This window comes from Ahaetulla prasina, chromosome 7 (genome assembly GCF_028640845.1).
Source record: "Ahaetulla prasina isolate Xishuangbanna chromosome 7, ASM2864084v1, whole genome shotgun sequence".
In the NCBI taxonomy this organism is placed as follows: Eukaryota; Metazoa; Chordata; class Lepidosauria; order Squamata; family Colubridae; genus Ahaetulla; species Ahaetulla prasina.
Window position 1 is genome coordinate 64,616,392 of NC_080545.1, and position 23,116 is coordinate 64,639,507.

Below are 23,116 nucleotides of genomic sequence, written 5' to 3' on the forward strand. Positions count from 1 at the left end.
ATTTTGAGGCTAAAATTGCAAGATTGACAAAACGTTTTGGAGCAGCTAGAGAGGACTCAAAGAAAAAACCAGAAGTAAGAACAGAACTTTTTATTACATTGTTGATTTACTATTAAGCTCAAAACTGTTATTAGTAACAATGCAAATTTTAGTATACCAGTACTTTATTCATGCATGTTTTAGCTAAAATAAAACAATGGGATCAGGTGCATTCTTATATATAATTACAAAATTATGTGTTAATTTGGAGAAGTTATTGGATACACATAAATTTGTGGACTTGTATTTCCAAATTGAAATGAGGTTAAAAAAAAATCTTTACTGGTTTCCCCAGTTGGAGTAAGATGAATGCCATAGTGAATGCCATTGAATATTTAGTTGTAACTGACAGATTAGTGCGATCACTTGTTAATACCCACAATATTTAGCTAGTACACTATAACTCCTCTTATCTACTGAGTTTTCTAGAAGAAAATCAAAGGATTAAACATTCCACCCTTAAAATTTATTCTTGATTAAATGCAAAATTACAGTTAAACACATTATTTTAATTTAATTTTAGTTTTTAAACCATTAAGCTAGGTATATCCAACCTGTGGGCTGCGGTTCCCATGCAGCCCTGAGCAGCTAGTAATGTGGCCTTATTTATACATTTATTTGATTGATTGATTGATTGATTGATTGATTTGCTACCAGTCTCTTTGATTGATTGATTGATCGATTTGCTACCAATCTCATTTCAAAGCAGCTCTCAGCAGTTTACAGCAATAAAAACCATAAAAGATAAATATTTATAAAACAATAAGAATGGAATTAGAAAGATAAAATTATAGTTAAAAGATTTTTTTTTTTTTGTTTACATTTATACCCCGCCCTTCTCCGAAGACTCAGGGCGGCTTACAGTGTATAAGGCAATAGTCTCATTCTATTTGTATATTTTTTACAAAGTCAACTTATTGCCCCCCCAACAATCTGGGTCCTCATTTTACCTACCTTATAAAGGATGGAAGTCTGAGTCAACCTTGGGCCGGGCTTGAACCTGCAGTAATTGCAGGCTTCTGTGTTCTTAATAACAGGCCTTACCAGGCTGAGCTATCCGGCCCTTAAGATGGGAAGAAAGGGAGCAGGATGCACCAGAGGTGGGGGAGGTGGGATTGCCTCTTAATTTATCAATCACCTCCAATGTGCTGCTACCCTGTTGGGGCCTCAAGCCACCTGGTAGAGCCAGGACTTCAGGTCTTTACAGAAGATCAGAAGGATGAGAGCCAATCTCACCTCAGGGGTAAGATGTTCCAAAAGACAAGAGCCACAGCAGAGAAGGCCCTTTTCCTGGAGCTTGCCAGCTGAAATTGCTTGATTGTTGGGGTTTGCAGCATGCCTCCTTTGCCAGAGTGGATGGAGTGGGCCAGTCTCATATATATACATTAACTATATTATATATTTTATATGTAGCCCGAGATCATTCCTCTTCATTCAATACAGCCCAGGCAAGCCAAAAGGTTGGATACACCTGCATTCGACCATAGAGGACAATTTGATATTTCTACATATTTATGTATCTTTCAGAATTAATTGAACTACAAACTTATTTGAAGAAAGGAGAGTATTCATAATTCTAACGTATCTTCATATTTATGAGCTAGGGAAAAATTTGTTCCAAAAAGATGCTTAAATATCTTAACTTTTAAAATAAGAATGGGAACTCTAAACACCTTACCTTGATAGTCCCTGATAGATATTTACTATTGCTACGTTAATACATTATCAAGCACCAGGATTGTTTTGATGGTTTAGATATGTCAGTTCATTTAGTATGTCAGAGGCTTCAAGGGAGAAAATATATTTATATTGTATCATGAAATGTAATACAGTACTTATTAAGCAGAACTTGAGATTTTTTGAAAGAGAAGTGTGCCTAAAATAGAACGATCATTTATGAAGTACAAAATTTAAGTTGAAAATCTCACATTGGTTTATGTCACTTTGTAGACTCTACAAAATGCAGCCCATTCCCCAGGAAAAGCAGTGGGTGATACAGGCAGTGTCAATAGTGCGACATATCGGTAAGCTGCAACTCTCTAGTTATTATATTTTTTGGAAATTTAGTTAGAAAGATAACTTTCCGCAGAAAAGTACAATATATTTTGATAGCAACCATATTTCACATTTTATTTATAAATGTGCCCTTTTTTCTGTTACCCAAATATATCCATTCTAGTGATGAAAAGCATAATTAGGCATGGGGAATTCTTAGGGCAAAAGTGAGCAGCTTTGTAGTTTTCAGCTCCTATGTGCCTTACTCACTGAGAAATAATGGCAGTTAGCATCACACAAAATATGAAGGACAGAGATTGCTTGTTTTAAACTGAGAAACATATTGTTTTTTAAAAAAATAAGGCTTTGTAATGCATATGCAGTAGGTATGCAGAATTCAGGGATATTGTGAATGATTTAGAAAAATTGAGTAATATTAAATTATTTAAATTTAAAAAATAATTTTCTTTTGGACTTCCTGCTATACCTCCTCTACTTGTTACAGCTAACATAAATCTTTGTTCTGTAGAAATGCTAGCACAGTAAGACAAATGCTGGAGTCCAAGAGAAATGTAGGAGACACTCCATCAACTACTTTTCAGTCCCCTGTGAATACAGGTAAAACCTATCTCAATTATGTATATTATTACTTTGTGGCATATTTTAAAACTCAAATAAGTAAAAACTGACTTGATATAATTCAGCCAAACAGAAGTGATTTAGATGAAAATAACAGATGATGTCTTGTTTAAACCCAGTGGTAGCATCAAACAATATCTGAGTCTTAAAATTAAATACGTAGTCTTGTCCTTAAACTTAATATACAGTTCTATTTTTAATATGTCCTTAAACATTCATAGAACTAGTTTGAACACTATATAAAATAAGCCAGGCTGTAGTACTTTGTGCGACTGGAATTCCACATCAGCTCTAAAACTGGAATAAATCAAACAAAGCTCTGTTTAGAAAAAGAAAGCAGTATTTAAAAGGAAATTAAGCATGCTTCCATATGTAGTTCTTTAGAAGTGTGTAACTTTTGGAGGGCTCCTAATGATCACAGCTGGCCATTTAATTGCATGTTGGGTACTATATTTCAGTAAGTAGAAAGCACTAGAATAAAATGACTGGATAGTAATGTAAATTTAAGCTTTTATGATATTTCCTAATAATAACTATAAAATAAATAATTTGATGCTAATTTTTGGAGACATTTTGGACATATCCAAAGCTTCAGTAGGGCACCACGAGCTCTGACGATTTAGGTTGACATTTATTAATTGGTATTTCTACCCATAAAGTAATAGCTACTCTTTACACATCAATCATTTATTTATAATAATAAATTCATAGATTGATTGATATCCTTTTTAATTATTTAGAAAAATTTTATTGGTTTTAAAAACAAACAAAAACAATGGACATTGCTGTACGTCTCTGGTTTCTAACATTAACATCAAGTTCAAGTTACTATATCATATATTCCTCGGTCTATATACAAATTTACATATCTCCTAATTTATTTATTTATTTATTTTTGTTTACATTTATACCCCGCCCTTCTCCGAAGACTCAGGGCGGCTTACAATGTATAAGGCAATTCCTATATAATATAGGATTATATAATTATATAATTCCTTATATATCAAGTATATACTATATTACTACTACCCCTACAAACTATATACATATTTAATAACTCTATTATACCCTCACAAGTACAATATACGTTGATATATACATTTCCAGACATTCATTATCTCTTGTTTTTGGCATTCTTCCTTCTATCAAGCCAGTCATAGAATTTACTTCATACCTCATAGTACCTTGATTTGCTTTTGTCTATAAGTTCTAAAGTAAGTCTATTTTGACCTCTATTTTGACCATTAGCATCTCTTCTAACCAGCTTATTTGCTGCCAGAATTTTTTAGCTTTTTGGCACTCCCACCACATGTGATAGTATGATCCTAACTCGATTTCACATTTCCAACAAATTGGAGAATATTTTTTATTAATTTTTGCCAATTTTGTGGGTGGGAAATGCCACCTGTAAAACATTTTGTACAAATTTTCTTTGTAAGAGGCCACCAATGTGATTTTGATATTTTTTCCCCACAAATTTTGCCAGTTATCCAGATCAATACTGTACCCAAAACATCCACCCCAGATTATCATGGTCTCTTTGACTTGTTCTTCAAACGCGTTTTGTTCTAATAGGTACCTGTATAGTTTTCTTTTCCCTCCGTATTTAATAAAATTTTATCCAACTCTGATGGTTCTAGTTTTATACCCGTTTCTTTTTTGTCCTTCATAAATTTAGACTGTATTTGTAGATATACCCACCATTCTAATCAATTCCTTCTTTCTTTAATTTGTTCCTTGATTTCAGTTCCCCTTTCACATTTAATAATTCTTTATATGTAAGAGCCCCTCCTGTTTTGAGAAGATTGGGAGGTGTGAGCATTTCTACTTCCAATATCCAATTAGGGATCTCTATATAATTACTTCTTTTGATTTTAAGCCAAATATCTAAAAGTGCCCTCCTGATGTAGTGCCTTTGGAAGTACTGGTGGACTTTTATGTTTCTCTTCCCAGATGATAGTGCACCACCCTTTTTAGAGATCATGTCCTTCTAATGTCAACAGCCTTCTATTTTTGAGATGTAGCCAATCACTTACCCAGACCAAAGTTGCTGCTTGCCGATACTTTTCCCAATTTGGTAGGCCGAATCCCCCCCTCTCTATTGCATCCCTCAATAGTTTTAATTTACCGTATATACTCGAGTATAAGCCGAGTTTTTCAGCACGTTTTTTGTGCTGAAAAACGTCCCCTCGGCTTATACTCGAGTCTACGTCTTCGGGAACCCCGCACAGGAGGGGGTACCGAACGGACTCCCATGGGAGGGACGGGGAGCGGGCCCGCCGAGGTCTCGCGGGATTTGTCGCCCCCAGGCCGGCCCCCATTCCCGTGTCTGGTGGGCGGACGGCGCAAACTTGGCGGACTGTGCATTGGCGCGGGGAAGCCCTGGTGGTGCAGTGAGAGGGCTGGGCAGGGGAGCCGCCAGCCTTCTCGGCTGAGGAGGAGGGTTTCCCGACCGCGAGCTGCCGCCGCGAGAGCCACCCAAAGGCCAGAAGAAAGGTCATTCCATCGAGTAATGGGCGAAGGCTCCTTCCTCTCCGCCTTACCCATGCTGTGCGAGCCCGGCTGGGCTGCAACCCCGCCGCCGCTCCTTCCTCAGCCTCCCAGGGCTCGCGCTCTGGCAGCCGCCAAGCTCAGGCCGGACTCGGCAGCTCCCCATCAGCACTGCACGGCGCGATTCGGGCAGGAGGAGTCGGGCTCGCTCTGTGGCGGTGGCGCGCTGCCGCCGCCGCCACCACCGCCACGGAGCGAGCCCGACTCCTCCTGCCCGAATCGCGCCGCGGCGAGTGCTGATGGGGAGCTGCCGAGTCCGCCTGAGCTTGGCGGCTGCTAGAGCGAGCCCCGGGAGGCTGAGGAAGGAGCGCGGTGGCGGGTTGCAGCCCAGCCGGCTCGCATAGCATGGGTAAGGCGGAGAGGAAGGAGCCGCCCATTACTCGATGGAATGACCTTTCTTCTGGCCTTTGGGTGGTTTCGCGCGGCGCAGAGCGCAGCGCCATCCCGCCCGCGACCCTCAAACTCGCGTTCCGCTTTCTGGTAAATTGGAGACGCCCCGGGTGAACAAACAATGCAGCAACTCAGAGCAAGCCGGCGATTGGCCAAGCTCAACCAGTAGAAAAAAAGGTTCTCCCCGTGTCGTCATTGTTGCTAGGCAGATGTTCAGGCGCAACGGGAGAGAGAAGAGGGGGGGGGAAACCCTCCCTCCCTCAGCCGAGAAGGACTGCACCGCCAGGGCTTCCCCGCGCCAATGCATAGCCTGGCGGGAGTTACTGCAGCTCACCCGGCTCCCGCCCCAACTGGTGGTGTTGGGGCAGCAGCTGCCGCTTTCTAGCAAAAAGGTCGCTCGCCCAAAACTCCTCGCCTTCTCCTGGGAAGGGCTGGATGGCTAGCCGGGAAGGGTTGAATAAGCAAGCCAACCTCCCTCCCTCCCTCCCTCCTCTCCCCCGCAAGCGAAAGAGCGTTTTCCCGTTGGAAGAGAGAGAGAGAGAGAAAGGAGGGGCCGTTCCTCCCCTTCTTTCATTCTTTCTTCTCCCTCCGTGCTTCAGAAGCTGGGCGTGTGTGTGCGCGCCTGTGTGCTCTAGTCCCTTTCTCTTCCGCGGCGCTGGAAGAGAGAGAGAGAGAGAAAGGAGGGGCCGTTCCTCCCCTTCTTTCATTCTTTCTTCTCCCTCCGTGCTTCACCGTGCTGGGCGACCTGGAGCAGCTGCTCTTCAGCCAGATGCTCGGTGAGTCAGCCCGTCCCCTTCCTTCCGTGGGGTCTGCCTTGCTGGTGAAGGTTATTGGGGCTTTTGAGCAAGGGAGGAGGAACGCGAGCACCGCCTTCGCTGGCATTCCGGGATTTCCTTTGTTTAGAGCTGGGAATCCTCCTTCCCCTTTGCACTCCCTCCTCCCTCCTCTCTCTCTCTCTCACACACACACACACACACACACAGACTTCTAAAGTCGATTGGCACAATGCTAAGCAAACACAGCAGTGGGTCAAGGGTGAAGGGCTAGGAACCTGGCAGGTGAAAGGTTGAGCGACATGAAAGGCAAAGACCACAATTGTTTTAAGAAAGAAGCTTTAGCAGGGAGGGGGGGATGGGAGGGTGTTTTAAGTTTTGGCAAACAGCCAGGCCAACTGTATTGGAGAAGGTCACACAACTGGCCTTAACATTTTAGCTGCTGTCCTCACACTTGGGTTTAATGATATTAGAGATCCTTATTGCCCTGCCAAAAAAAAAAACGAGCCACCCCAACGTCTATGAAAATTAACCTTCTCTGCCAAGAGACACTGTGCAGGGTATTTTCACTATTGGTGTGCATACAGGCTTAGATTTGTGCTGGGTTCTTAGTGCTTAGAGCACTGACCTTCAGAGGCACCCTGGTCCCTTGGAAGCTAAAGGAGGACTCATTTTCATGCTTGCAGTTGTATTGTCAATTTCTGTGAGACAATGTTGTTGAAGTAACTCACTCACTCATTCATTCATTCATTCATTCATTCCTTGTGTGTCCAATCACACTTAGCCAATAAAAATTCTATTCTATTCTATTCTATTCATTCATTCATTCATTTTATTTTGTCAAATACATATTAAATAATTATATAAATATAAGCATGAATTGAATACATAAAAGGAATACAACTAAAGGGAACATTAGGACAGGGACGGTAGGCACGCTGGTGCTCTTATGCACGCCTTACAGACCTCTTAGGAATGGGGTGAGGTCAATACTAGATAGTCTTTGGTTAAGGCTTTGGGGATTTTGGGAAGAGACCAGAGTCAGGTAGCACATTCAGGCATTAACAACTCTGTTACTGAAGTCACATTTTCTGCAATCTAGATTGGAGGTTCACTTTAAGTTTGAATCTATTGTGTTCTCGTGTATTGTTGTGGTTGAAGCTGAAGTAGTCATTGATAGGAAGTACATTGTAGCAGATAATTTTATGAGCTATGCTCAGGTCATACCAAAGGTGGCGTAGTTCTAAATTTTCTAAAGCTGGGAATCCTCCTTCCCCCTTTTGCACTTTTATTGTTTTTCGTTCAAATAAATATTCATGTTATTTTACTTGGCTCTATCTTTATTTTTTACATTGACCAGTAGCTGCCTCATTTCCCACCCTCGGCTTATACTCGAGTCAATAGTTTTTCCCAGTTTTTGTGGTAAAATTAGGTGCCTCGGCTTATATTCGGATCGGCTTATACTCGAGTATATACGGTAATTCTTGGTTTTTTGCCCTGCCATATAAATGTTGCTATAATTCTATTCAAGTTTATGAAGAAATATTTTTTAAACCAAATTGGTATGCATTGAAACAAATGTAGTATTTTAGGTAGCACGTTCATCTTAATTGCAGCAATCCTCCCCATAAAGGAGAGTTGCAATCTTCCCCATCTCTCTAAATCAATTTTAATTTGTTCAATCAATCTATCATAATTCTCTTCTTTGAGCATCACGCATCTTGATGTTAATTGAATCCCCAGGTATCTGATTTTTTTGACTATCTGAATATCAATTTTCTCCTCTAATTCTTTTTTTTCTTTCTCCTGTGTCATATTTTCAACTAACATTTTTGTTTTATCCTTATTTATCTTTAGGCCAGCTACCTCCCCATATTCCTCCAGTACTTCCATCAGCCGTACAGCAGACTGCAATGGCTCCTCAATAATAAAAACAAGGTTGTCTGCAAATGCTTTCACCTTGAAAGTTTCATTTCTGATCTTCAGGCCCCTAATTTGATTATCCTCACAGATTACTCTATTCAGCATTTCTAGCAATAAAATAAACAATAACGGCTATAGTGGACAACCCTATCTCATGCCTTTCTGAATTTGAAAGTTCATTGTTGTTTCCCCATTCATTACGACTTTTGCTTCTTGTTCTGAATAAATTGCTCCACACATCTTTATAAATTTCCCCCCGAAATCCATATATTTTAACTGGTTTAGAATGAATTCCCATTTAACAATATTAAATGCCTTTTGCACGTCTGCAAACATTAGTAGCATCTGTTTTTCATTGTGAGACTCATAATATTCTATGGTGTCTAATATAATCCTAATATTACTCCTAATGTATCGTCTGGGCAGAAAATCATTTTGATCTGAGTGGATAAAATTTTCTAAAAAAAATTTAAGTCTTTCAGCCATAATCGTGATAAAAATGTTGTAGTCTGAATTTAATAGGTATATTGGTCTATAATTTTTAATGTGTATCAGGTCTGAATTTTCCTTTGGGATCAATGTGATTGTTGCTTCTTTCCAAGAAGGTGGAATTTTTGCCTCACTTTAAAACATCATTGTAGACATCTAACAAGACGGGATTCAGTATTCTCTGGTAGTTCTTGTATAACTTTGGTGGCAGCCCATCAGGACCTGGTGCTTTATTTATATTTTGCTTTTGATTGCCTCCATTAATTCTAATAATGTTACCTCTTTGTTTAATATCTTCTTGTATTCTATCGGGACCGTAAGCAATCCTGTTTTCCGAAAATATTGCCAAATTTTATCTTCCCCAATCTTTTATCTTCATATAGTTTTTTAAAGAACTCATACGCTACAGTTTTCTTCTCTTCATTTTGATACATTAATTTGCCCTCATCATTATATAATTTGTTAATCCATCTAGTATCCCTCTGTTTCTGCTTTACACTAGCCACTGCCCCGGCTTGTTTGCGTTTTCAAAAAAATTCTGTTTAACACCTTTTATTTGCTGAACTAGCCCCTCTTTTTCAATAATATTTAATTTATGTTTAATTTCCTCTATTTGCTGTTTGAACTCTTGTTTATTTGGCTCTTTTTGTAATCCCTTCTCCACTTTACTCAGTTCTCATTCTAAACTTACTTCCTTTTTTTTTCCTTCCTTTTTTTGTTTATTTTCCTTGGCCATGTACTCTTATCGGAACTCCTCTCATGAAAGCTTTTGCAGTATCCCAGAGATGTCTTCTTTTTTGTTGTCTTGGAAGAATAAACTCATTTGTTCATCCATTCTTTGTTTAAACTCATTTTGGTTTAGGATTGCTTTTTTCAAAGTCCATCTTTTTGTCCTCTCCATTTAATTCCAATAAGTTGTGGTCTGCCCATGAATTTATATCAATTTTAATTTCTTCAATTTCTGAATCCAGTTCTAATGATATCCATGCCATGTCAATCCTAGACCATGTACTGTGTCTTTCTGAATAAAAGTTATATTGTTTCACTTTTCTATTCCTTTCTCTCCAACTATCTTTAATACCTAACTCCTCCACCATTTGAAAAAACGTAGTAGGCAATATCCTTTTAGTACTTTTCCTCTTTTTATCACTCTTATGATCCAATTCCCTATCAGCTATTGCGTTGAAGTCCCCAACTATACAGATATCGTCATATTCCAATTCTCCAATCATCTTGTGTAATTTTTTATAAAATATCATTTGGCCCTCATTTGGTGCATATAGTCCCACCAAGACAACTTTCTTTCCATTTAATCTTATCTCAATTATTAATAGCCTTCCCTCCTCGTCTTTGCTAATCTGTTTTGCTAAAGTTCCTTCTTTGATATATATCACAATTCCCCCCCCCTTTTTTTTTTTTTTATTGTGATAGGGTTGTGAACATATTCCCCAGTTTAGGACATTCTAATAAGTGTCGCTGTGATTCCTTTATATGTGTTTCCTGTAACACGATTATATCTAACTGCATTTTACTAAATTTATTGAAGTATTTTTTTCTTTTTATCGGCCAGTTTAAGCCATTAACATTTACTGATAGAAGTGTTATTGCCTCTTGTGCATCTCTACTTCTGTTTGGATCTTGTCGCCCTCATCTGTCTAATTTCTGTGTATTCTTTGTGCTTGCTTTCATCATATCCTTTTATATCCATTCTACCTTCCTTCCCATTTCCTCTTTCTTTTGTTGAAGCTTCTATCACTTCCAGAGCCTGTTCCTCTAATTCACCTTCATCTCTTAATTTTCTTTCCTCTAATTCATCAACACTGCCAAAATTTTGTCTGTAAAATTCTTCCGCTTTGTCCACCGTATCAAGCCTAAGTCTTTTTTCTTGCCAAGTTATAATAATACCTTCTGAGATCAGCCATCAGATATCCTTGATCTCATGATCAATCAGTATGAACATTAGTTATTAACATTGTGCCACTGTAGAAGGTCAAAATAAAAACAGTAATTACAGTTTCTTCATGTTAAATGCAATAGTTAGTTGGGTAGATCCTGAGCTCCCTAACTTTTTCAAACTTTGGTTAAACAAAGGCATTCCCTGGCATAATTAATCCTGAGACAATTTGAAACAAAATTAGAATTGAATAAGGCCTAGAAATTAATTAGTGGCCAATGCTCATGCTTTAAATAGATGACAAAAGATAGTTTTTTATTGTTTGTCTGGATATTTAAGGAAAATATAATGGCAATGAGAAAGAAACTTATGTACATATTCTTACATTTTAATTCTTCACCATAATCATCTGGGATGAAAAAAAATTCAGGTAGGCTAATGGTGGATGATTATTGAAAACTAATGAAATAGCTCTGCTATTTTCCTATTCATGTATTCTGCTGCCTGATGTGGATCAGATAATAGTTTATGAAAGCCAAATGAGTACCATGCAAAGTTTGAATATTTCAACAGCTAAATATTTCCAGTCTACCTTAGTTGAAGTTTCTAAATTATTCGGTATTCAGACAAAAACTTGCATTATAAAAGTATTTCTGATTCAACTTATTGTTGAGAAAGAGTTTCCGTGGCAAATTAAAATTTCAAAGCAGTTTAGAAATTGGAAAATCTTTTCTACCTTTTCTTGCCTGCTGTTTTTCTGTTAAACATCACTAAGTTTTATATTTCTATAGATACACTGAATTAGGTTTGTGGTGGCTAAGATATTTTATGTTTCCCATTGGAAATTAAATTCAATTTTTTCAAAAATTTCCTTGAAAAAGATTGGCAAACTATGCTCTGGAAATACACATAAAAGATAACCTCATATTTTAAAAAATATCTGATACTAACTTTGAAATTGATGATTTATAATTCTGCACATAGACAGCTGAAGTTTGGTTTGTCTTAAAATTTTCAAATAGCAAATTCTGATTGTTTAAGTAAGGAATTCTTGTCAATTTTTATTATTTTGACTTACTATTCGTAATTTTTTACTAGGATTCGTTCTAAAGCATCAAATTGATTGATAAAATTGATTTTACTTGTTTGAATGTATTGTTTTCATTTACTATTATTGGTAGAATAATAAAGGGACATTTTTATTTACCTAATTTCTATACTGCTCATCTTACCTGTATGTCTCTCTTCATGATTCTGCCTGATATTTTACTTTCCTTAACATCTTGCAAATTCCACAGAATGACAAAGATTTTACTTCCTGAACACATTTGGGTGTATTTTTATATATTTTTGTTTGCTAGTCATGAAATTAACTTGTAGTTTAACCTATTACATATTGTTTTTAGAAATCTTGAACAAAGAAGGTGAAGTTTTTGTTACTTGAGACAGATGTCTCCAAAAATAACTGAGACCAAGATTAAAGAAGACATTTTACTTGGTCCAGAGATCAGAATCATCATCAATGACAAATGGTTCAAAGATCTGTTAGTGGGGCCAGAGAAAATCACTTGAAAAGTATTCAAGAATGTCATTAAGAATTTTCTTGGCAGCTACAGTGCACCAAACTACATTCAGCAGGTTGACTAACCTTCTTACAACATACAAGACTTTATGGTGCAACATGTCACTGAAGATTCATTTTCAGCATTCACACTAAAAATCTAAGTACAGATTTATGAATATGTTGAAAAGTGCACCAGGACGTTGCCACAATTGAAAATGGTATAAGGCAGGGGTCTGCAAAGTTGGCTCTTTTAAGACTTGTGGACTTCAACTCCCAGAGTTTCTCAGCCAGCTTTGCTAGCTGAGGAACTCTGGGAGTTGAAATCCACAAGTCTTAAAAGAGCCAACTTTGCAGACCCCTGGTATAAGGCAATTGGAATCCATCCAGTCTGATTATTGTTGGATACAATAATCATGCATCAGGCACTGAGTACCAATGAAAATGAGTAGGAAAACATTTTTAGTCCTGTTGAACTCATGCAGTATGTTGGAAATATTATGCAATTAAATATATCATTAAAAGTTAATTCACCTTTTCACAATATGTTAAGCCTGAAATAAATAAGTTTTAACAATATTTCCCAAAAAGTGTCTTTTTATTATAATAATGGTTTGTTTTTATTTTGATGATATCAAATAGTAATAAAAACTATGCTTTTACATGAATAAAAAGTACAATAAAAGTGTTGATTGCCATGATGAAATTGTAATTTAAATTCATTTTATTTTATTATGAAATAACTAATTTGACACAAAATTTTTATTTCTTTTTCTTTCTTTTTATAGTGTCTGCTGCTTCTCTTACTACTCCACAGACACCAGTCAGTGGACACCCGAAGCCCCAAACACCAGTTACTTCTGCATCCCTTACATCTGGTTCTTTGACGACACCTGTTCTTCCCACAGCTAACACTGCAACAGTAGTTGGTACCAGCCAAGTGGCTGGTGGGAATACACAGCCAATGTCTGTTTCACTTCAGTCTTTGCCAGTAATCCTGCATGTACCTGTTGCAATGTCCTCTCAGCCTCAGCTCCTGCAAGGTCACACAGGAACCTTGGTTACTAATCAGCAATCTGGCAGTGTTGAATTTATACCTGTCCAAAGCCAATCAAATGTTGGCAATCTAACCAAAACTCCTTTGTCTTTGTCATCAACTAATTCAGCAAAACCAAACAACCCTTCATTGTCCAGTTCAAGCATTCAGAGGAACTCTCCAGCTACTGTTGGCTGTTCAATAGGGACAACCCTTGCAGTGCAAGCTGTAACAACAGCACATGCTGTTGCACAAGCCACAAGGACTACTTTGGCTACTGTGAGTACTTCAGGAATATATACTCCTCCCATCAATAGGAACTCCATACAGATGAAGATTCCTATATCAGCCTTCAATAATTCAGCTCCTTCTGAAGTGAATACTACAACACCAAGAATTGGTGAGTTTTTGTTTTTTATTTATTTACATACGATATTTAGAAATTGCCCAACTTCCTCATCAAATGACTCTTAAGCTTTGCACAAATAGATATTTATTTATTCATTTATTTCACATTTTTATAAAGCCCATCTCCCCCGCAGAGTGATTCTGGGTGGTGTACAATAATATAAAACTCTCTCTCTCTGTGTGTGTGTGTGTGTGTGTGTGTGTGTGTGTGTGTGTATATATATATATAAGACAAAATTTTCAAGAGATAAATTGATTAAAATTAACTAAAAGATGAAGGAAGGGCTTTCAAGGGACTAACCAGCCCCACGGCTATGGGCTCCTCAGGAGAGGGTGCCGAGCCATGTCTTTTCAGAAGACCAGGAGAGTGATGTATGACCTTTCCCTGGTGTATGACCACCAGGGAAAGAATGTTCCATACAATGGGGGCAATGGCAGAGAAGACTTACCACTGGACCTGTGATGGCGAACCTATGGCATGCATGCCACATGTGGCATGCGGAGCCATATCAGTGGGCATGTGAGTGTTGCCTTAGCTCAGCTCCAGAGCCTTCTAGGGCCTCTGGGGGGTGGAGAATGCCATTTTTGCCCTCCCCAGATTCCTAGAGAGCCTCTGGTGCCTGGGGAGGGCAAAAAACAGGCCCACCGGGCCATCGTGTACCAAAAGCGGGGGGAGCGCAGCGGGGTCGGGCGTGCATGCATGGGGGCGGGACACATTGAATTATGGATGTGGGCACATGCACTCGTCACCCCCCCACACACCCCATGCTCCCCCACACTTTTGGCATGCGATGGCAAAAATGTTAGCCATCACTGACCTAGACCCTTACCAGTCAAAATTCTTTAACTGACAGGTTCTACAACATACCTTCCTTGTTCAACTGGGTGGCACAGTCTGATGTTATGGGACGAAGAAGGTTCCATAAGTTATGTAGGGCTTTATAGATCACAACACCTTGAATTGAATGCAGAAGCAAACTGGCACTCTGTAGTTTGCGGAGCAAAAATGTTACCCTACCTTGGACACTTAGAATTGCTTGTGGTCACATTCTGCTGCTTCTGCACCAGCTGAAATTTTTGGATACTTTTCAGTGATAGCCACATGTAGTTGCAATATTGCGTTGCAGTAGTCTAGACAGAAATTGACCACATCATGAGTAAATGAAGCACCTCCCTATCCAGGAAAGGGAGTAACTGGCACACAACATGAACATGGCCCTCTAAGCCATGGCTGCCACCTGCTTTTTGAGCAGGAGCCGTGAGTCCCGAAAGGCCTCCAAATTAAGTACCAGGTCTGTCTGGGGTAGTGCAACTCCATCCAAAAATAAAGATGATAAACTCCTGGATATAGAGGTCCACTCACAGCCGTTCTGAAAACAGCTGAAGCCTGTTTTCCCCATTCAGGCCCCCAAAGGTTCCAGGCACCATGGAAGAATATCCACAATATCAATCACTTCACCCAGGATGGAGATATATAACTGGGTCTCATCAGCATACTAGTGATATCTTATCCAGTGCTGATGGATGATCCTGCCAAGTGGTTTCATGTAGATGTTAAAAAAGAGTGGAGACCACATTGAGCTCTGTAGCAGGCGCCAGGGGTTGTAGTGCTGTCTCTCTTATCAAGGACTATTAGTTGCCTAGGAGGAAGGTTGTGAACCAGTATAAAATTGTGCCACCCACCCCAACTCTGTAAGTTGGCCCCAAAAACTACCATGATCAGTGATATTGAAAGCTGTTGAAAGGTCAAGGCGAGGAAGGATGGATGTACCACCTCCTCGAACTGGACCTTGATTTGACCTCGAAGCAAACTGGTTCCCAGTGCAGCTTGTGAAGGTCTCACATACGCCTTTCTTTGGATGCCTAAAATTGCCTGTGCAACTGCATTTGTACCATGCAACTTGTACAATGCAATGTTGCAATTTGTACATTGCAAAATTGCCTGTGGAACTGCATTTGTACCACTTTCAGATACTTTTCAAGGACAGCCCCATCTAGAGCTTCTTGCAGTAGTCCAAAGGGCAGGGCCTGAATGACTAAACAGAGAACCTCCCTATCCAAGAAAGTGTGTAACTGACACACAAAACAATGCTGAATAAAGGCCCTCCTAGCCACAGCTGCCACCTGTTTTTCAAGCAAGAGCTGTGAGTCCAGGAGAACCTCCAGGTTTGTCTGGGGTAATGTAATCCCATTTAAGACCAAAGATAAACTGAATACAGAGTGGCCTACACACAGCCATTCTGTTTTATCAGGGCTCAGTTGAAGTCTGTCGTTCTCCATCCATGCTGCCACAGCCTCCAGACGCTACAAAAGAATGTCTGTTGCATCATGCACTTAACCTGCAACAGATAAAGTAGATACAAAAAGTGCACACATCCCTTTAAAATACCAGGTTTTTGAGATGGAAAAAAAATCAGATCAAAATAAATCACTTCAGAATTGTTTCCACCTAGATAGATAGATAGATAAATGGATGGATGGATGGATGGATGCTGCAAAATTCAATTCAATTGAAAAACAAACTGAAATCTTTTAGGGGGAAAATAAAATGTTTTTGCTGCATTTTACTTTTAAAATAGTTACATGTCTTAAAATTATATTTGTAAGGCAATGCAATGAAATTGTTCCTTGATCATCTTAGAGAATCAGACATCCAGATTGTTACCACTTCCACCACCACCAGCAGCAGATAATATAGCAAATAAGAAGGCAGCTGATGTGCCGTTGCAGGTATGCTGGTTTGTTTGTTTTTATGGAGACTACACTACTTTATTTTCCTTCCATTTAACAAATCAGGTCAGGTATTATAATTAATTATTTCAGGGTATTAATAAAAAGTAAATGTTACTTATTCTGCAGCTGGAGTTGATCTTTCTGGCTTGTGTTATCATAGATAATACGGCTAGATTATTTACTTAGAAGGTGTTGCCTACTGGTGTACACAGAAGTCAAAACCTGTACATGACTGTGCAAAGCCTGTCCCCTGCATTTGAGTTCTGTTCCCTTTTCTCTTCTCTTGCCACGTCAAACAGAAGGCTGTTCTCTTGAAAAGCATCTTTGATGTAATTGTTCTCTCTGGTGAAGATATTGTTGGTTCCTGCCTCACCAATTTCATTCCTTACAGATGGCCCTTGTCACTAGCTCAAACATGTCCTAGCAGAATAAAATCATATCTTTACAGTAAATGATGTGTTATGGTTAAAAAAAGTTGGTAATGATTAAACCAGGGTTGTACTTTCAGTGAAATTGTTTAAAATTCTGAGCAAATGTAAACCAGGAATATAACTTACTCCACTAGATGACATCAGTAAATTATTAGATAGGAGATATAGGAAAAATGATTGAGCCATTTGGAGTCCCCAAAATGAATAGTTTATTGTTTGATTTCTTCTGTAAAAATGACACCTATGTTCGAAATACATGGTTTAAGCAAAAATCTATTCATGTGTACACATACTGAAGAAATGACTCGAAAAAGTTGTTTTGTTTACAATGAAAATTTGGGATTACAAAAGTGATGCGAGATTATTAATGTTGATTAATCAATTTTTAATATGGTCAAAGTAAATCTTGGGGAGATTTAGAGGAAAATGAAATAAAACGGAGTGAAAGTAGGCTGCAGGAAGAGTACAAAAGTGTTAAAAGACAGCTTATTCTCCTTATAGAATCAAGGGAAAATGGACATAAGAAAGTTATTTTGATCTGAGAGAAAAGAATTATGTTATAAAGTACCTCAGGTGTGACACTAGTTGGAAATAAGAAAAACATGCTTAATGGAAAGATGCAGAGGCTGTGGATGAGGGGGGAAATAGAATGATTGTTCAAAAAAAAAATGACTACAATGTAATGTGTGTAAAAGTGTGCTTAACAAATCGTTACAAGGATTAAAATGTATGTTGCTATTTCAATAGAAAGCAAGGAATAGATAAAACAGGCAAAGAAACTGTATAGCAATTTTGACTCAAATTATTTTTGAAAATTGAATGAAGGGAGCTAAACAAAAAATCCCACTAGAATTAATGGAATGAAAAATAAACATAATAAAATGACATATGAAGCTGAAACAAAGAAGACCTATAACGAATATTTTAGAGATCTTTTTATGGGAATAATAATAATGATGATACATTAAAAATAAAATTGAAAAAATGTTATGAATGTTTAAAAAAATGGAGGAAAGGTGATTATATAATATTTTGAAGAATGTTAAAATGCTTTTTTAAAAGACTACAGTATAGGAAATGTAATTGGAGGAATGTTTAAAATATGGATGTCGTTTGCTTATGTAGTAGCCTCTGAAAATTCATGAAGAATCAGGATGGCCTACTTAGCCATCCTAATTCTGCCAAAAGATATCAATAAATACAGCTGTACTTATGTTATAAGAATAGTATTATAATAGAATTAATGAACCTTATGTGCCATATTGTGATTGTATGCTGTGATGGGCACTATAGGCCTGAAAATTAATGCATCAAAGACCAAGGTAGTTGTGTTTGACCAGGAAAATAAGAGGGGGGTGTGTGTGTGTGTACACATTAATTAATGTAACCTGGGGGTATGGAGAAATATAAAAATATACAAACTCAAGTAGAAAAGTAGTGGGAAACCTATAAGTGAACTCTAAATTTTATATATGTATGTATGTACATATGTATGTATGTATGTTTTTGTAGGTTTTCACAGGTATAGGTCTTGTCATATTTGGGTCTTTTCCCGTGTAAGGTTGAGAGTATCTTGGCAGCATTTCGACGTGTGTGTGTATTTGTGTGTGTGTTTTTGTAGGTTTTCACGGGTATAGGTATGTAGGTCTTGGCATATTCGGGTCTTTTCCTGTGTAAGGTTGAAAGTATCTAGGCGACGTTTCGATGAGGTCCCACTCATCATCTTCAGGCTGGTGCTTTTCTGACGCAGTCAGAAAAGAAGAAAAAACTTCCTCCCTTTTACAGCACCTTAAAGCAACAGGACATGAAATTGAATTTGAAGGAACCAAATTAATCTCCAAAACTGAACACTACAACAAGAGAATAATTATGGAATTATGGAATAAACGTGACGATACCTCCTGCCTACCAGACATCTGGAAACTAGCCCTAGTCAACAAACGAGTCCCCACCACGAAAATTGACACCGGACCCAGAATAACACATGACGCCACACCAATCATCCTCACCAGCTTCAAACCCAAACCCATCCTATAGACAAAATACAACCACCATCCAGAAGCCAGACCATGGCGGCATCACCAGCTGCTGCACCCCCCTTTGATCCCCATGCAAAGCAAGCTGACACACGCCATGAACATGGACTCGGAGCCAGACCAGGGCCTGGGATGCTGCATCACAGCCATCTGCTCGGGATGTTGCAGCCCAGTACTCAGGATGTCACAGCACTAGAGCTCAGGATGTTGCAGCACAGCCCATTACCCAGGTCGTTAAGACTAATGGGCAAAGAGCTAGGACCACACCCACACAGGGTACTACGAAACAGCTGACCAATCTACAAACATCAACTCCATCAACCAACCTGCTTACAGCAACAAAGCCAGCACTCCACACCTCCCCACCAGTATTTATAGAGACATGGCAGCTCCGACCACGCTTTGCTCACACAAGCACAAAGCCGAAAGCACCAGCCTGAAGATGACGAGTGGGACCTCGTCGAAACGTCGCCTAGATACTTTCAATTTTACACGGAAAAGACCCAAATACGCCAAGACCTACATACCTATACCTGTGAAAACCTATAAAATATGGAGTATTCTGGAATACAAAAATTAAATTGGCTATTCTTTTCTATGTTTCTACTGTTTAGAAATATGTCATTATTACTCGAGGCTTTTGCAAGGCTTTCTAGTTCTTAATAGGCATTTCTTTAAAGCATTCTAGTTCTTAATATTGCAGGTGTTAATCTAGTTAATCTGGTTTTTTAATTTTTATTTTATTATGTCGCATCAAATTAGTTGTATTAGAATTAGCTCCACTAAAACTAATTGTACATTTCAGTAGAGTAATTAAAATCCCATAGTTCTCTGTGGGAATACTTTATGTCATTTTTAACACTCTTAAAAGGAAACTGAAAACCTGTTTTACAAATAATGGGTTTGGGTAATATTTTGTTTGCTTGCTTGCTTTTTTCATTTTCCAGACTGGAAAGGTTACAGGAAGTATTACAGCTGGAGTAATTGATCTCACATTAGATGATGAAGATTATGGTTCTTCTCAAGGTAACTGAAAAATATACCTGACCAAAAATAGGATTTGGTTAATGGAAGTAAGAATATGCTATGTTACAATGTATTAATTTCAGAAGTTATTAAAATCAAAAATAAACACTTGTTAATTAAAATGATTTTACTATAAAACATTATTCAAAACTGAGTTTTAAAATTTCATGATAACACATAATGCACCTGATTATTGCAGTCCATGAATGTTTATGTTTTCATAAATTTATTTGCCCAAGATATTAGTAAACTTTTTTTTACTGTTACAGAGTTCTTACATGAGTTTTTTCTTGAAAAATGGCAGAAGTTGCAGTTGATGCAAAGTTTAGTAGCCAGAGTTTTGAACAGTGTAATGTATGGGGATGATATAATGCCTCCACAAAGTCCAGCCACTAGTTGCTTACTAGACACAATTTAAGATTCGGATGCTGAGTTTTAAAGTACTAAACAAGCTTGATTATCTGCCTGCTTGTACATTTGAATTGAATTGCTATGAATTGGCCAATGGACAAAAAGAAGGAGTGGCAAGCCGAGATAAGGAAGAGAAGGTAGGGAGCACCTGGCTATCATGAACAAAGTTAAAGAATCCAAGACTAAGTTAAATACAAGAGTCTTGATGAAGCTTGCGGAAGTCTTTTCTTTTATCTTTGAAAAATCATGGAGAATAAATACAACACCAGAAGACTGTAATAGGACAATGTTTGTTCCTATATTCAAAAAGAGGAAAAGGAAAGCCCAGGTAACTACAGACTGGTCAGCTAGATCTTATTTCCAAGAAATCCTTGAACAAATTATTAAGCAGTTGATTTATGGGAAGAATACATGGTTTGGCAGAACCCAGAATGGGTTTATTAAAAATAAATTATTCCAAGTCAACCTAAACACCAATTTTGATAGAGTGACAGTTCAGGAATTCAGTGGACATAGTGTACTTTGACTTTAGGAAATTATTGAACAAAGTGTATCAGGAAAATCTAGTGGAGAAGGTAACAAAGGATTAACAGGATTATGCTACCAGTAGATGAATACGGAGATGGTTGAACAGTCAAGAAATGCATATCTGCATCAAGTTAGAAGGAGCTATAATTATGAAGCACCAGCATATTCATAAATGTCTTGTATGAATGCTTAGAAAATACTTTGCGGACACTACAGATAAGGATAATAGCATGTAATGTAGATGACATTTTCAGTGTTTGGGAGAATGTTGACAAAGTAGAACAAAAGATGGAAACTTAGATAAATTTTAATAGAAACAACTGCAAAGTCCTACATTTGCATAGGAAAAATCAAAGATGTAAACATAGGAAGGGCGCACTGAGTAGCAATAGATGCAAAAAGAATCACAGTTTGAAGATTGGGCCAATATTGTGGTGTAGCTACAAAAAATCAAATACAATCCTGCATAAATATATATATATATATATATAGTTTCAAGTTCAAGAGACGTTATGGATCCATTTTGTTGTGTGTTGGTTAGCCTGGATCTGGAATAGTTAACATCTAGTACCAGATACACATTAAGGAGGGGCGTTGAAACACTGGAACATGCCAAGAAGATTGAAGACATCATTATAGAGCCTGGAAGGAAAAAGTTAAAAGAAATGATTGGAGAAGTTGTTAAGGCTGGAGAAGAGAAAGGAAGTATCTTTCAGCAATTATCTTGGGCTATTTTGTAAAAACAATTGCTCAAAAGACATGAAAGGAACAATGGTGTTTTAATTACAAAAAAAATACATTTTGATTAGACATCAAAAGAATGGATTTCAGAAAATATCTACAAGAGCTTTTCAACAACACTGCCGTGGGAAATAGTGGACTCTATTCATTGTAATAAAGAAAACGCAACTTAACAATCGTGTTACTGACTTAACTGCAGTGATTCACTTAACAACTAGCAAGAAAGTCATAAAAGGAGGCAAAATTCACTTAACAAATGTCTTACTTAGCAACAGAAATTTTGGACTTGTGGTCATACCTCAAGGACTACCTGTACATGCACAGGGCTTAATAGAAGATAACCAGTATCTTGAATCGCACTTAGAAGCCAACCACTAACTAGAACATCTTATAGAGCAATAGGGTCACACAGGCATAATGAGGAATGCCCATCGTTGTTTATGCCAATGAATTATGTAGCTTTCAAGAAGTCTTCAAGGGCAATTCCATATAGATAACATTACAGTAATGAAGTCATGAGAGTAACCAAGTGATTATTTAAATGAGGTGATCAACTGTCTGAGGGCGTTCTGTTCCAGATAAGCGCAAAGGCCATCTTGCCCACAATTGCCATCTATTCTTCAAGTAGAATCTATAAATCTAAAAATGGCCCCAAACTGCATAACAGTGTTGAATGAGAAATGCAACTCCTTCAAGGCAAAAAATAAAAAATCACCAGACGACCCAAATATCTGCAGCCATTTGATCTTGTCCTGATTGAGCCTGGGTCTATTCTTCCTCATCCAGATCTATATAGTCTCCAGATACTGAGAGAGGACTTTGACAGCATCACTTTGTTGGCCTGGGGTTGAGTTATAATTGAGATATTATCACAAAACGGACAGATGATCTCACTTAGTGGTTTCATGTAATGTTAGTAAGGAGTAATGCCATTGAGCCCTGCAGTAAATGAGGCATTGGGCACTCGATCTCTCCCCCTAGCCTGTTGACACTAATTGAAACTAGCCACAGACAGGAGGGGAACCACCACATAATGGTAACCCCTGCTCCCAAATTTTGCAATCAATCCATAAGAATACCTAATTGATGACATCAGAATCAACTGGGAGATCAAGGAGCATGATAAATGCACTACCTCCATCCTGGATGTGTCACAGATCACCAGCAAATGTGATTAGTGCTGATTTTGTACTGAAACATAGCCTGAAGTCTAACTGAATTGGGTTTAGATAATCCATCTCTTCCAGAATCCTTTTGGAGATTGAAGCCCAAGCACCGTCTCAACAATTTTCACTAAGAAGGGACATATACTGTTCATCTAGCAAATTTCTTCTCCCTTTTTCTTTTCTTGCAAATTAATAACATCTAATGTGAATGGCAATAGTTATGTCAAAGAACCCTGAATGATCTTTACTAAGGGGAATGCAGTTTTGGCATAATAGATTGAAGATGGAGGCCAACAAACTATGCAGAATAATCAAAAAGAATATATGTCTTAGTTTTTTTAAAAAAA

At 38.1% G+C, this 23,116-nt stretch overlaps 1 protein-coding gene across 4 annotated transcripts in view; it reads left to right on the forward strand.

Moving 5' to 3' along the window:
• The window catches only part of ATF7IP (activating transcription factor 7 interacting protein), a 103,175-nt gene that overhangs the window by 60,260 nt on the left and 19,799 nt on the right, over positions 1–23,116 (forward strand). For all 4 annotated transcript variants that reach the window (XM_058190819.1, XM_058190818.1, XM_058190821.1 and 1 more), the window contains 6 exons: positions 9–74; positions 1,990–2,063; positions 2,564–2,652; positions 13,042–13,689; positions 16,339–16,427; positions 19,845–19,923. In XM_058190819.1, the coding sequence (XP_058046802.1) occupies positions 9–74; positions 1,990–2,063; positions 2,564–2,652; positions 13,042–13,689; positions 16,339–16,427; positions 19,845–19,923 (1,045 nt within the window). The remainder of the gene's footprint in view (positions 1–8; positions 75–1,989; positions 2,064–2,563; positions 2,653–13,041; positions 13,690–16,338; positions 16,428–19,844; positions 19,924–23,116) is intronic.